Below are 16,488 nucleotides of genomic sequence, written 5' to 3'. Positions count from 1 at the left end.
AAATTCTTAAAGCCCTACTGCTAGAGCAGTGTCTCTCAAACTGTGTGCCCCAAAGAAATTCCGGGTCTGCTATGAGAAATTTCAGAATTTTACTTTATTTTTAAAAATTCCCCTCATAAGTATACACTAAAATAGATGGCATGTATGTTGCATATGCAAGAGTTTGTCAATGTTATAAGCATCTGTGTGCGTAAGGATACAATCACACAGACAAGCATCATTCTTTGACGTGATTGGTTCTTGAAAACTAACGCCAAGTATTTTTTTTATGCAGCAGTTATCCTAACTTGAACAACAAAGCAATCAAGGCTTTGTTACCATTTGGATCTTCTTATCTTTGCGAACTTGGATTTTCAACTCTGCAAGAAATTAAATTTAAAAAAAAGAGAACGACTGCAGATGGTGGATAATGAAATGAGTATTTGCTTGTCGACTTTTAAGACGTATTTTGAGTTATTTGCACTTAAAACCAAGCCCATCCATCACATTGATTAGCAATTCTACTCTATCTACTTTAGTTTCACCATTGTTACAATTACCAATATATAGCTTAAAGAATTTTAAATAAATAAACTCATTTAATTGCAATTTTATAATTTCAATTAGAATGTGCCGTGAAAACCATTTGGTCCGTTTAGTGTGCCAAAGCTAAAAAAAATGTTTGAGAGACATTTTGCTAAAGGATGCTGGAGGGCCGACTTGAGCACCGCTGATATAGATAATGCACAAAAAATGGGAGAAAAATAACCCTTTAATATGTCAGTCTATGAAAGTAATATATTCACCCTAGTACAGGGGTGTCAAAGTCTCTCCTTGAGGGCCGTAATCTAGTCAGGTTTTCAGGATTGCCCCATTGAATATGCATGATATCTATTTGCATGCACTGCTTTCATTGTATGCTAATAGATCTCATGCATATTCCTTGGGGAAATCCTGAAAACCCGACTGTATTGCGGCCTTCGAGGAGGGACTTTGACACTCTTGCCCTAGTATTTATTTTATTTTATTTATTTATTTATTTTTATTTATTTTATTTTATTTATTTATTTATTTAGATTTTTATCCCGTCCTCCCAGTAGCTCAGAACGGTCTACAAGTGAACATACACAATGGAGAGTAATTTGACATATAAGAAGTACAACAGGTTTAAATGTTTGGACTATAAGAACGTGATGTAATTTAAATAAAGGGAGAATAAGCAAATTAAGCGTAGACTTTACATATAAGTAGTTTAGTTTAAGAACAGTTCTATGAGTTTAGATACAGTTTGTCAGTGTAAGGACTAGGAGAGGACTATATTGAAATTTAGGGAGAAGATAGGCAGGGGAGAGAGGAGAGAGGGGGTTTAAGGGGGGGAGAAGACAGAGGGTGATCTTTAGTTGAAGAGGAGGGTCTTTATCAATTTGCGGAATGTTAATAATGAGTTCTGTAGAATGAACTAAAAGGAATTCAGAATGTGTTATCTCTCTCTTTATAGATACTGACTACCATGTGCTGTAATTGTTTGCCTGTACTAATATGCTTTATATCACAGCTCTGATGAAATTACAAACCAGAGGGGGAGGGGAAAACCCAAAACCAGAATAAAGGCATACCCTCAGGTGGTTTAGCTGGCGGTTCCTTTGGCTCCTTCTTGTTTTTACGGCCCTCACGTCCAGGATGGTCTTCTCCTAAGTCTATAACAAGTTCACTTTCTGAATCAGAGTCCAGCCCAAGGCGCACAGTCGGCGAGTCTGTCTCATCTTTACCTTTCAGTTTTTCCTTTGCAGGATGTGGCATACTTTTCACCTTTTCCGCAACCTCCTTTTCTGTGCTTGTATTGGTCTTTTCTTTGACTACCACTGCTTCGGCCTTTTCCTCTGCTGGAGGCGTGCTTTTTCCTTCCTCTTTAACTTCTGCCTGAAGAGGTTGTTTGGGTTTCTTTTTGACAGAGGAGGGCTCTTTCTCCGTTTTACTGTTTTCTTTCTCTTCTCCCTCTTCTTGCTCATTCTTTGACTTTTGCTCCTCCTCACTTACATATTCGCTATCGCTAGTGTCTGATTTCTCCGATTCCTCAGAGTCGCTGTGCTCTACAGCTGTATAGACGTCCTCCGAGATTTCATTTATTCCTGTATGTAGAAATCCCAAGAGGAAAAGTCAGCAGTCAGATAGCACTGGAAAATCTAAAACAGACTGAGAAACTTTACCTTGCTATTATTTTTAACTATGATAGACAAAGCTTGCATTATACCCAGTTTCAAGGCAGCGGGATCAACAGTTATCAATTGGAACCAATTTTTCAGTTTTTAATTAGAGACAAAAAATATATACACATTCATGATACTGATCAATCCATCCATGGTAAATTGCAGCAGAAGAGAGACGCTCTGCCAGTTACATTGCTAAGGATATAGCCATCTTCCAGTTATACGAGATACACCACCTCGGGCTCCTACTGATTCAGAGCCCCAGGCTTTATGTGAAGCCTCCTCATTGAACCCACAAGTGATATGATAATTTTAAATAACTTATTTCCAATAGATATAAATAGTTTAAATAGGTTAGTAATATAACTTATCTTAGACGTGGCCTTCAAAACTGGGTTAGCTTAGCCGACATGTTTCACTAAACAAGTTTCATCAAGGCCATATATCCCTTTACAGCTCCATACTGTGGTCAAGTGGAGTAGCACGGAGCTGTAAAGGGACATAAAGCCTGGGGCTATGAATCAATAGGAGCCCGAGGTGGTGTATCTGAGGACCATGTCAGTGCTAAAAACATTTATAGAAAAGAGCCATAGAGGGATCAACTAAATATTGCTCCTTCGTTGGAATGACCAATTTCTATATGGCATGATCTCTGAATTTTTTAAGAGTTTGATGTCTGGGAATCAATCATTAAGATCATTGCATTCCGAAAGTCAGTGGCGTACCTAGGGTATGTGCACCCGGGGCCCATCATTTTTTGACACCCCCCCCATGTAAAAAAATATTTTTTGTAATGACCATGAAACGGAATAAATGGTCAGAATAGAAACAGGCAGTGAAAATTTTCTTTTATTGAACCTCATATATGTAACCATTATTCCAAACATAACATAACATAAATTATGTCTGAATTGCAATGACCATCAGAAGTACATATGGAGTAGTTGCAGGTGATGCTTGGGACAATTCTGATTGTGTTAGTTCGGTTTTATGTGTTTTTTGAATAGAAGGGTTTTTATTTCTTTTTGAAGGTTTTGTAGTCTGTGGTCGAGGTCAATAGGTTGTAGAGTTGGGGGTCGAGTGTTGCAGCTCGAATGGCTAGGAGGTTGTCGAACAGTTTTTTTCTTTTGACGTTTTTGGTTGGAGGGTGTGTGAATGGTGCGTGAGTTCTCCTATGTCTGGTTGAGGTGGATTGAATTATTTAGCTGAAGAAATTAGTTACCCCCTCATTCCACACACATTAATTCTCTTCCATTTTTGTTCCCATTATAAAAAACACTGATAAGTTCCCAGAAAAAAATACATTAAAATAAGAAGTGAAAACAAAGGCCCCTACAGATGAGAACATAACATAAGAATAGCCTAACTGGGTCAGACCAATGGTCCATCATGCCCAGTAGTCCATTCTCATGGAAGCCAATCCAGGTCACTAATACCTGGTCAAAACCCAAAGAGTAGCAACATTCCATGCTACCGATCCAGGGCAAGCGGACACATCCCCCATTTCTTAATAACAGATTATGGACTTTTCCTCCAGGAATTTGTCCAAATCTTTCTTAAAACCAGCTACACTATCTGCTTTTACCATAACTTCTGGCCACTTCATTTTTAAGTTTAGATCTTTCCTTCCAAACAGAGACCTTGCTAGATGTCAAATACAGCACAAGGTAACTTCATACGGACTTAGCTGTGCAGGAAATGTGAATCTCCTCATACACCTACCATATAGTGCAAAAATATGCAAAGGTCTGTTTTTTTCTTTCGATCACTACATAGCCTAATGCCACACAAGCAGCACCGTTACAAACATATTCTGTAGGTCAATGCTAAGGTTATCAAAGTTTCCTTCCTTGGACCAGAAGGAGATACTGACAAACCACTGGAAGAGATCCCAAAACAACACCCAAAGATCCACTCAGTGTGTGAACCAATTGAGTGGAGTGGAATAACTGGGGGGTGGAAATGGGCCTGGAGTTTGCTCAGCAGAATTTCCCAGACCACCTCTTAACACATTGACACGCTGCTGCCGCCACCACCACTAGGAACACCTTACCGGGTAGGCCAGCAATGCTATAAACTTTATAAAACACATTATTATATTTTCTTATAAAGCACATATTTTAACTGAACTCTCTGACATCCTCAGCCTTTCCATTCACAAAAATAGAAGGAAGAAAAGTTCCCATTTCCTGCTGTCTCATGTCCCCGGCCTATACAATATTTTTCTTTTGCAGTCCCTTCAAAAGTCTGACCAAATCCTCGTTTCACTTGCATTATAAAGTACTGAGGATGCCATCTCTCCCCAATCCCAGGTCCTAAAGTCTAAGTAGTAGCGCAAACTAGTGCTGCCAGATTCAGGAAAAAAAATTTCGATTCGATTCAGCCTATTGAATTGGTTTATCGATTCGATTTTCCTGCCCAATTGGGTGTTTTTTTCAAACATCCTGGTGGGTTTATTTTATAGCTTTTTCACCCTCCTTTGGCTTCTCCTAACCACACTGGCGCTGTGGTGTAAATAAAATAAAGAAACAAAAAGGACTTTTCTTCTCTCTGTTAAATCCTAGCTCATGTTTACGGTCTAACACCAGCTCTGGCAGGATACACATTTCAAATCTGACATATTGTAATCACAAAACAGAAAATAAAATTAGTTTTTCTACCTTTTGTTGTCTGGTTATTTTTCAAATCTTGTTGGTCCAAGGCTCTGGTTGTCTTCTGATAACTTGCTTGCCAGGGTCTCCTTCTTTCTTCTTTCTCCGTGCTAACCATCCATCTGCTATCTCTGTCCTCCCCTTCCGTTTCCCTTCCCTCCGCCGGATGTCTGGCATCTTTCCTTTTTTTCGTCTCCCTCCACAGATCCACCTTTTCTTAACTACTCTTTCATCCAGCAGCTCTCCCTCCTTCCCCACCACCCCAGGGTCCACCATCTCTCCCTTTCTTTTCCAACTATCCTGCTAACCAGTATCTCTATCCCCCCCTCCACACCATCCCTTGTGTCCAACTTCTCTCCCTTTCTGTTCCTTCCCTCCCTAAAACCCATGGTCCATCATCTCTCTTCCTCTCCTCTATTTTCAGACCCATTATTTCTTCCCACCCAAAGTCCGGCATATGCACGTCTCTTTGAACCCCTCCCCTTTCCCTCCGTGTACTTCTACACCAGGCCCCCCCCCCTCCCCTGAAAGCCTGTACCCCCCTTAAAGGTCTGCATCCCACCCCTGAAGGCCTGTCCCCCCCTTGAAGGCCTGCCTGCCTGTTCCCCCCCAAAGGCCTGCACCCCCCCCAAAGGCCTGCCTGCCTGTTCCCCTTGAAGGCCTGCCCCCCCCTTAAAGGCCTGCACCCCCCAAAGGCCTGTCCCCCCCCCTTGAAGGCCTGCCTGCCTGTTCCCCTTGAAGGCCTGTTCCCCCTTGAAGGCCTGCCTGCCTGTCCCCCCCCAAAGGCCTGCACCCCCCCGAAGGCCTGCCTGCCTGTTCCCCTTGAAGGCCTGCCCTCCCCCTTGAAGGCCTGCATGCTTGTCCCCCCTGAAGGCCTGTCCCCCCCCCCCTTGAAGGCCTGCCTGTCCCCCTTGAAGGCCTGTCCCCCCCAGAAGGCCTGCACACCCCCCCACAAGGCCTGCCTTCCCGCCCCACCCTGAAGGCCTGCTGCCCCCCCCCAAAGGACCACTCGGCCCCACCACCACCACGACCACAAAGGACTGCTCATCCCCCCGGCCTCCCCGCACCATTTACCTGGGGAAACAGCCTGCACAAGATCGCGATGCCAGCAATCTTTGCCTGCTTCGGCTGTTTCCCCCGCCGCAGTCCCGCCCCTCCTCTTGACGTCAGAGGAGGGGCGGGACCGCGGCGGAGGAAACAACCAAAGCAGGCAAAGATCGCTGGCATCGCGATCTTGTGCAGGCTGTTTCCACACGCGGCACACGGCGGGGTGGGATCCGGACCGGGAGCACCCCCTCAGGGCTTGCACCCGGGGCGGGGCGGACCACCCCCCCCTTAGTACGCCACTGCCGAAAGTTCAGCATTGCTGAAAACAAAAGTTAATCCTAAATATGTTGAAACGAATGCCATGACTTTTACATGTGCAGAAGTAACGTTGTGGAATAGCCTTGTTGGTCAAATTCAAAAATGTAGAGACAGGAACTCATTCAGGAAAATGTTAAACACACAACTATTTGTAGATGCATTTATTTGAGCAATTGACCTTATGTAAGGATTGAATCTGTCTGCTTTTGTTTTTATCTTGTTCTGATTTGTTTTAATATTTTATGTACAGTATGTAACTTTTTATAAACTGTTTTGGAAAAATATAGAAATTTTAAAAATAAAATAAATAATAAAACCTTAGCCACAGTTTTGATCATTGGTTGAGGGTAAATAGTGAAACTTAAGGGTTTTTTTTCTTCTTTATTTAAACTTCAAAAGAGTTGCCATACTGGGTCAGACCGAAGGTCCAGCAAGCCCAGTATCCTGTTTCCAACAATGGACAATTCAGTACCTGGCAAGATCCCAAAAGAGTAAAACAGATTTTATGCTGCTTATCCATCTTTAATAATGGTTTATGGACTTTTGTTTTAGGAAATTATCCAAATCTTTTTTTTAAAACCCTGCTAAGCTAACTGCTTTCACCACATTCTCTGGCAACCAATTCCAGAGTTTAATTACACATTGAATGAAGAAATATTTTCTACAGTTTTAAAATTTACTACTTAAAAGCTTCATTGCATGCCCCATAATCCTAGTATTTTTAGAAAAAGTAAGCAAGCAATTCATGTCTACCCTTTCCCCTCTCCCCTGAGCCATCTGTTCATTTGTACATTTCTTCTCCAGGTTGCACAATCATGTCTTCATGTCAGAAGCTGTGATGAAACGACTAAAATTACTAAATTGTTGCAATGCTTATCACTAAAATGGTTCCTAGTATATTTTATTTGTAAATGGTCATTTTATTCAATAATACAGTCAAACCTCAGTTTGCGAGTAATGCGGTTTGTGTTTTGCAAGACGAGCAAAACACTTGAGTAAACTTTAACTCGCAAAACGAGCGTGTCACTCCCCAAACCGAACTGCCACCACTACCCCGGGAACCGGCTTCTCTCCCCCTGCGGCCCGGCCCTACCCTTACCTCCAGCACGCACCAACCCACGGCACCACCGCCTTGCCCATGCCGCATTCAGCTCTGCCGGAAACAGGAAGTGGAATCAAAAGGGGGTGGAGCTTGGCCAAGGGAATGGACACAATGGCGGACTGGGATACAGAGAAGAGAGCGACGAGGAAGCCGCTGTCTGCACTCCCCGAGTGGGAGCCCGGGCACTGGGTGGTTCCTGCAGGAGAGAGACCTTCGTCGTCCGCCTGGAGAGGCAGCATACAGCGGCAACATCCTCCCCGAAAGGACTGGAGGAACCGCACAGATAGGTCCAGTGGCCGAGGCAGCAGTGGAGGCATCGCCTGTGAATTCTGGAGGAGCCGAGAGCAGGGCTGGGTGACGCTTTGAATTGCAAGCATGCTTCTGGAACTAATTATGCTCGCAAACCAAGGTACCACTGTATTATGTAGAATTTATGTAGTATAATAGTTCTGTGTCACTTTGGTAGCATAACTGTGCAATTAGATGGCTAGACACATTGAAAACAACCATGGGGATGATGCTGGAGCACTTTACCTGACTAGTACAAAACCATTTCTTTTCAGATCTGTAATTTATCAAGTCATTAGGACTCGAACATGAGTTGATGGCACCTAACAACAACTGTGTTCTACTGTAATTTTAAGAACATTAGCAATTTTAGAGCTACAGCCTCAATCACCCTGGGGTTGTGGGTTCAGACCCATGCTGCTCCTTGTGACCTTGGGCAAGTCACTTAATCCCTCCATTGCCTCAGGTACATTAAATAGATTGTGAGCCTGCCGGGACAGATAGGGAAAAATGCTTGAGAATCTGAATAAATTCATGTAAACCGTTCTGTGCTCCCTTAGGGAGAACAGTATAGAAAATTGAATAAATAAACTGTGAAAAGTTTCAGCCACTGATAACCAGAGCTGGTATTGTTATGTCATAATGCCTCATTCCACCAATAAGAGCCAACCTCATCAGTGATGTCACAATGGCTTGCTTGTCCTTTACTTGGTTCACTTTTACTACATTTTGATTTCTAGAGGGGTGCAGTGGTTAAAGCTACAGCCTCAGCACCCTGAGAAAAAAAAAAAAATATTAGGATTTTATATACCGCCTATCAAGGTTATCTAAGCGGTTTTACAATCAGGTTGTGGGTTCAAACCCACACTGCTCCTTGTGACCCTGGGCAAGTCACTTAATCCCTAAAGCAAAGGTTCTTGAAGATAGAAAGTGAGGTAAGTAGAACAACTCCAAACGGTACAGGATCCTCACTCAACAGGATAGACAATCCAAAAAATTAAAAATTCAATAAAGAACAAACCAATTTGTGTCATTCTTCATGTTTCTTCTAGAAGTAAGAGGAAGTCGAAAATAAGTGCTCCCTGCTGGAATCCTTGAAAAAGCCAGTGTTGGCGAAATGGGTCCCGTCGGGCATTATAGCATTGGAACAAGAATTTTTGAATAAAGAAACATGAAGAATGACACAAGTTGGTTTGTTCTTTATTGAATTTTTACTTTTTTGGATTGTTTATCCTGTTGAGTGAGGACCCTGTACCGTTTCAAGTCACTTAATCCCCCCATTGCCCCAGGTACATTAGATATATTGCGAGCCCGCCGGGACAGACAGGGAAAAATGCTTGAGTAACTGAATAAATTCATGTAAAACCATTCTGAGCTCCCTGAGAACGGTATAGAAAATTGAAAAAATAAATAAATAAGTTATCAACAAATGTAGCCCTCCTTAGTGGGAAGGGGCTGCAAGGGCTTCGCTGATCAGTTGAAGTGCAGGAACCAAAAATATCTTAAGAACCCTGGCTTTAAAAGGCAGTCTAAGTGAAATGAATTGGTAGTTTCATCCCAGTTTAGAGGTACCACAGTAGAAGCATCCACTTCCGAGGTCCCTGTCAGATTCTTGTAAATTTGACTTCTGCTGCACACCACGTACTGATTTGTAATAAAGGAGCCAAAAGGAAATGATCAGGATGTAGGTGGGGTGGGGGAAGAAGCTATGCTTAAACTTTCCTTTCTTTAACCCTTTCAGGACCATAAGGATCGTAGGCCAATTTTTGTGGTTTTGACGACATTTTTATGGTAAAAAGGGCTTGCAGATGCCAAAAAATTGATTTTTTTTGTGAAATATCTTTTTTTTTTAAAAAAAAAATCAAACTTCTGGCTTATGGACAGTGTGGCAAGTGAATCTTCTCGTCAATCTGGCAACGACGCTAATGAATGAATGTCGGAACCAGTTTGTTTACATAAAGGCAGTATCATATGGAATCCGTACATATCAAATTTAGAACTGTAGACTATCCCAATCAAAATTTATAGGATTTTAAAGTTATGGGGCAAATATGTCCCTTGGTCCTGAAAGGGTTAACCCAGAATTTTTTTCCTCTCCCTTGTGTTTCGAGTTCAGTCAGAACTGCAGTTGGATCTGACACAATGAGCCTTCTTTCAAAATAACCTAAGGAGTTTTCCCTTCTTTATATAATCCTCCTTCCTCACCCTAACTTATTTCAATGCAGTCATTCTAAAAATCATCTCTGACTTGAGGGGGGAGGGGGGGCACAAACCAATATAAGAACATAACAATAAACTCACTGGGTCAGACTAAAGGTCCATCAAGTCCAGCAGCCCATTCAGGTCACTAGTACCTGGCCAAAACTCAAGGAGTAACAATATTCCAGGCTACCGATACAAGGCATACAGTGGCTTCTCCCATGTCTTTCTCAATAACAAACTTTGGACTTTTCCTCCAGGAAATTGTCCAAACCTTTCTTAAAAGCAGCTATGCTATCCGTTCTTACCATAACCTTTGGCAATGTGTTCCAGAGTTGAACTATTTTCTGAGTGAAAAACTATTTCCTCCTATTGGTTTTAAAAGTATTTCCCTGTAACTTCATCACGTGTCCCCTAGTCTTTGTGATTTTTGACGGAGTGAAAAATCGATCCACTTGAACCCGTTCTACTCCACTCAGGATTTTGTAGACTTCAATCATATCTTCCCTCAGCTGTCTCTTTTCCAAGCTGAAGAGCCCTAACCTTTTTAGTCTTTCCTCATACAAGTGGAATTCCATCCTCTTTATCATCTTGGTCACTCTTCTTTGAACCTTTTCTAGTGCCACTATATCTTTTTATATTATCCCTTTTTTAATAATTCCGAACATTGGGCAGAAGGTTTCATCATACTGTCTACAATGACACCAAGATCCTTTTCTTGGGCACTAATCCCCAAGCTGGACCCTAGCATCCGGTAACTATGATTTGGATTATTCTTCCCAATGTGCACCACTTTGCATTTGTCCACATTAAATTTCGTCTGTCACATGGACACCCAGGGGTCCTTTTATCAAGCTGCGGTAGGGGTTTAACGTGCGTTAAACAGCCTGCCACGCTAGCCGCTAACGCCTGCATTGAGCAGGTGTTAGTTTTTTAGCCGGCCGCGGGGGTTAGCGCGTGATGAAATGTCCGACGTGCTAACCCCGCTAGCGCGGCTTGATAAAAGGACCCCCCAGTCTTCCAATTTCCTAAGTTCTGCCTGCAATTTTTCACAATCTGCATATGTTTTAACAACTTTGAAGAGTTTAGAATCATCTGCAAATTTAATCACCTCACTCGTCATCCCAATTTACAGATCATTTATAAATAAGTTAAATAGCACCAGTTCCAGTACAGACCCCTGCAGCACTCCATTGTTTACTCTCCTCCATTGAAAAAATTTACTATTTACCTCTAACCTCTGTTTTCTATCTGATAACCTAATCCATAGCTGGATTTTGCCACCTATCCCATGACTCTTTAATTTTCTCAGGAGCCTCTCATGAGGAGCTTTGTCAAAAGCTTTCTGCAAACCTAGATAAACTACATCAACCAGCTCCTCTTTACCCACACCTTCAAAGAAGTCAAACAAATTGGTGAGGCAAGATCTCCCTCGGCTGAACCCATGCTGACTGTGTCTCATTAAATCATGTTTGTCTATGTGTTCCACAATTGTTTCCACCATTTTGCCCGGCAGTAAAGTCAGGATTACTAGTCTGTAATTTACCAGATCTCCCCTGGAACCCTTTTTAAAAATAGGCATAATACTGGCTACCCTCCATTCTTCAGGTACTACAGACGATTTTAGCAACAGGTTATAGATGACTAACAGCAGGTCAGCAATTTCATATTTGAGTTCTTTTAATATCCTGGGATGTATACCATCCGGTCCAGGTGATTTATCATTTTTTAACTTGTCATTTTGGCTTAGTACGTCTTCCCGATTCACCAAGATTTTTTTCAGTTCCTCTGTATCATCACCCTTGAAAACCATTTCCAATTCAGGTAGATCTCTTACTTCTTCTTCCATAAAGACCGAAGGCTCCTTCCTGCACTGAGGTGCCTTAAATCCAGCCACCAAGTGTTACCATTCATGAAGACTATGGTTTCTAAGTCCCAAAAAACAGCACTCCCAAACCAAAGTGTAGAACAAGCTGAGCTGGGAATCAAGGTTTTCTGCATGGTAATCTACAACACTTCCCTGAGCTACCAGGCCAACCTTTTTTCTGTACTTTCTAATTAGGGCCACACTAACCACCTAAAGGTCTCTGAGCAAACTTTTGTGGGTGTCCCACTTTCACAACTTACCTCCTTATCTGGGGAAAAATAGCAGCCATAAGGCTGCTGCTGATGGTTCGGCTGGCCCTGCACTTTCTGATGCGACTTCCTGTTCCTAACAAGCAGAGCCACAAATGGCACAGAGTGGCGGCAGCTCCAGCTGCTATTTTTCCCTGAGAAACAGCTAGTCCAGGGAAGGGGAAGGAAGAAAAAAAGGAAGATTTTGAACCATAGTGGGCCCTATGCACAAGGCCACATTTACTTATGGTATCCTGTTAAGCTGGACCTAGGGTAGCTATCCCCTTTGGCCATAGGTAAAAGCGGCCCTATTTTTAATCATGTATACTGTACCTAATTGTGCTTTGCAGCTCTCTATTGTCTTGTCCAGATTAAGTTGGAACCTGGTACGAATCTGTTGTTTTGGTGAAATAAGCGGCACTGGTGTCGATTGTTGAAGAACAGATTCACTCAATTCTTTGAGATCCATCTCTGCTTTGCTGCGATCTGCAAGAAAAAGACACAAACATTTTTTTATTTTTTTTAAACAAAGTAAGACAGACCAGTGCCTTAAATCAGTCACTGGTAGGACAGTGTATGTTAACATATTCTCCATAAAAAATTTTCCCAAAGTAAAATATTCAGGATCAAAACAATCTTTTTAGAACAACTGTTATTTCCTTGTTATCTGTGCAATGCTCTGTCATCTATCAAGGAAAACCTGAGATGGAAAGAAAAGGAATATTTTCTGTCCATCTTATACATGCAATCAAATAATGGTTTTAGATATGCTATTGTAATCTTATCACACCCACACTCTAGTTTTCTCTATACAGAATCATTTCAATAATCAGAAATTATAATCTGATAACTATTATTGCACTGTAGAGGAGAGAGAAAAAGTTTCCATTAGTCAAAAGCGATTTCTAATTATTGTGAACTGTTTTAAAACATCCTGCAACAGTCACTTTGTCCTGCAAAGATGAAGGCAACTGATGCTGTTAGAACACCAAAAGGCTCATATCTTATGTTCCATGCATGTGATAGTTCTACAGTATGTAGGATAAATGAAGGCCAATTTTGAAGCCATCGGATAATGAGGACAATAAAACTGCAGTTTTTACCCTGAAAGCAACTTCAGCTTTACATTTAGTGCTAATTTTCTGACCCGGTTAGAGTTTCTTTTTGTCAGTTGATTCAATCTGTTGCCCATAAAGTTGTCAGGAATCCATTTCAAGACGAACCATCTGAGGGGAAGGGCTTGGCCTCCGCTGATTATCAAGGACCCACAATGACGTCATACAATCAACTTTATTAATAATGACAAGAATTCAAATGATAGTATTCCATTCGATGTTTTCATTTTCTCTGCGTTGGATATTTTGTTTCTTATTGCCCATAAAGTTGTCGGAGAACCATCTGAGTTGTTCAAAAGTATGCCGTGAGTCCAAACATTTGGGAACCATGGGAGCTGTAGTTTTAGCAGTATGCAATCTGCTTTTATGTTCCGTTAATCTTGGTTTTATTTTCCTAACAGTCCGAGCGACATAAATCAGGGTCAAAAGGACAAATGATGACATATACAATTGCTACAACTACAGCTCCCATGGTTCCCCACTGTTTGGACTCATGACATATTTTGAACAACTCGGATGTTCCCTGACAACTCTATGGGCAATAAGAAGCAACATATCCAATACAGAGAACAGTACTGGATTTTTGAGATGAACTCAGTAACCCCACATGGTTTAAATGTAAACAATGAATGGAATACTATCATTTGAATTCTTGTCATTACTAATAAAGTTGAGGGCCTGGGATAGGCACGTGGGATCTCTCAGGGAGGGAACGAGATAATGGTTACTGTGGATGGGCAGACTACATGGGCCATTCTGCTTAGATCTGCCATTATGTTTCTATATATGACGTCACTGTGGGTCCTTGATAATCAGTGGAGGCCAAGCCCTTCCCCACTGTAAAACTCTTTTTGTCTTTGTTCATGCTAGTTTTGAGAAACTTACATTGGCAGCATAAGGAGGTTCCTGACGAAGGGCTTATTCTGAAACGGAAGTTCAGTAGAACCGAGGCTGCTTCTCAAACATGGGCGGATGAACAAATTGAAGATAGCAAAAAAGCTTTAAAATCAGGACAAGGGGCGGCGTTTGCCATATTTTTAGCACAAGATAAGTCCTTTTACATTGCTTTAATTATTTATAAGGCTGTGCAGCAAGATTATGTGTTTGTGAGAATGGGTTTTATTTTATTTTGACTGGGTTTGCACTTAATCACATTATGATGCACCTGAGGAGATTCTGTGATGGTGTGCTGCATTCAGCTTTATGCTCATGCACGGGTTGAAGTATTGAACATTTGGCTTTTATCTGACTTATGCAATCCACACTGAGGTCTTCTAAAAAATTTTAGAATTTATTATGTTATATGAGTAGACTTGAAGTGGAACCTTTTCTCCCAATCACCATATACCTAAGAACTAATCTTGGGTTTATTAGTAAATCCGAGATATCTAACACACCACTCACCTCTTAACACAGCTAAAAGATGCCTCAAAACAAAACTGCACCCAACCTCCACACCCAGACATGATATTCTATTTGCTTGTACCCAAGTACCTCTAACCCAATAGTCTCAAACTCAAACCCTTTTTTGCAGGGCCGCATTTTGGATTTGTAGGTACTGGAGGGCCTCAGATAAAACACAGTTAATGTCTTATTAAAGAGTTTGAGATCACTGAGTTAAGGGGAACGGTTAATCCGCTGGCTGGGGCAGAGGGGAGAACAGGACAATCAAGCCATTGTGATATCACTGATGAGCTTGGCTCTTATTGGTGGAATGAGACATTATGACATCACAATCTCAGCTCTGCTTCCCAAAGACAAACAGGATGTCATGGTTACAGTTAATCCAGTGGTCTCCAACTCAAACCCTTTGCAGGGCCGCATTTTGGATTTGTAGGTACTTGGAGGGCCTCAGATAAAACACAGTTAATGTCTTATTAAAGAAAAGACAATTTTGAATGAGGTAAAACTCTTTATAGTTTATAAATCTTTCCTTTTGGCTAAGTCTTAATAATAATATTGCCATTTATAGCTAAAGACACATACAATCAAGAAACTGTTTTATTTTACTTTTGCGATTATGATAAACATACCGAGGGCCTCAAAATAGCACCTGGCGGGCTGCATATGGCCCCTAGGCCGTGAGTTTGAGACCATTGCTCTAACCTATTTCACTTGTGTTAAAAATAGAACACCTGTTATCTGGACCTTTCACTTTGAGCCAGTTTGTACAGGAAAGGTTATCTATAAAACTTGGCCATGGTAATGCTACCAAGTTCCACATAGTTCCTAGTTACACGCATCTGCAGTTTTAGTTGAGGATTTTGGTCTTGTTGATGAATTACGCTGCCTATGAGCTTTAGAACATTTACCTTGCCGGCCCGTGGTAGAAACCTCTACTATGGCTTTGTAAAAGGGGCCCATAGTCTAGATAATATATTTTCTGTGTATTTGTTTTAAATTATTTTATCATTTTGTTTCCTAGGAATGTACTTGACTTTTTAAACCTTTTATAATGTTTGTGTTACTTTTCCTCCCTTCTCACCCATCCCCTTGTGCAGTATCTTTCTTCCCCCCTCCCTCCCATCCCCCTGTGCTGCAGAACCCTTGCAGCTTCTATTCCTCCCTCCCTTCCATCCCCCTGTGCAGCATCTTTTTATCCCTCCCATCCCCCTCCCCACTTTGCCCCCCCCTCCGCTAACCCTTTCTTCTCTCCCTCCCATCCAAACCCCGACCCGAAATACCTGGAAACAAACAGCAGCGTCAGCAGCACCGCAGCCTGCCCTTCTCACTTCCGGGCATTGCTCTGCCACATCACTGATGATGTCATCAGCAACGCGGCACCAAACGGCCGGGCGTGAGAAGGGCAGGCCGTGATGCAGCCTGTGCTGCCATTTGTTACCAGGTATTTCGGTCTCGCGGTCAGGGTTCAGATGGGAGGGAGGGATGGAAGGGTCGGCGGAGGGCATGCGGCGGGGGTGGGGGGAAGCGCTGCTGCCGGCGACTAGGGCTTATTTTCAGGGGTAGGGCTTATTTTCGGAGAAACACAGTAGTAGTACTAGTATAGAGCAAGGTTCAGCACAGAAGAGGCAAGATAGAGGCTGTACTAAGGGGAGGAAGGGGATATGTAGGGAAGGGAAAGAGAGACACTGGACATGAGAGGGGACACAGTTGCTTAGGGCATTAGATAGCTTTGGAACAGCCCTCTTAGCACTCACAATGACAAGTTTAACTTAATGTACGCAAAGACGACAAACTTCCAAAGAGTAACACTCACCAAGGTTAAGATTCAGGATGCTTCCAGTGATCGGAGTTCGCTCCTGCTTGGCACCAACAGGTGTTGAGGCTTGAGGAGAGAATGGCTTGGGGCTTCCTGATACACTTCCTGTCTGGCCTGTCTTTGTGGATGCCGGAGAAGCTAAAAAGCACAGAATGACAGTTTTTTATATATATTCAGAAAAAATGCACAAAGTATAAAATTGCAGCGCAGAGTTTAAAATGCCCCAAGTAACTCAACTGCCATAGAC

General features: G+C 42.2%; 1 protein-coding gene across 7 annotated transcripts in view; it reads right to left on the bottom strand.

Annotated features, from left to right (window-relative positions):
• ZMYND8 (zinc finger MYND-type containing 8) overlaps window positions 1-16,488 on the bottom strand; it is a 191,582-nt gene that overhangs the window by 46,473 nt on the left and 128,621 nt on the right. For all 7 annotated transcript variants that reach the window (XM_033963697.1, XM_033963695.1, XM_033963693.1 and 4 more), the window contains 3 exons: window positions 16,239-16,379; window positions 12,240-12,392; window positions 1,596-2,108 (listed from right to left, as the gene is read on the bottom strand). In XM_033963697.1, the coding sequence (XP_033819588.1) occupies window positions 1,596-2,108; window positions 12,240-12,392; window positions 16,239-16,379 (807 nt within the window). The remainder of the gene's footprint in view (window positions 1-1,595; window positions 2,109-12,239; window positions 12,393-16,238; window positions 16,380-16,488) is intronic.

Source organism: Geotrypetes seraphini, chromosome 11 (assembly GCF_902459505.1).
Source record: "Geotrypetes seraphini chromosome 11, aGeoSer1.1, whole genome shotgun sequence".
NCBI classification, from domain to species: Eukaryota; Metazoa; Chordata; class Amphibia; order Gymnophiona; family Dermophiidae; genus Geotrypetes; species Geotrypetes seraphini.
This window is presented reverse-complemented; position numbering and strand designations above follow the sequence as displayed.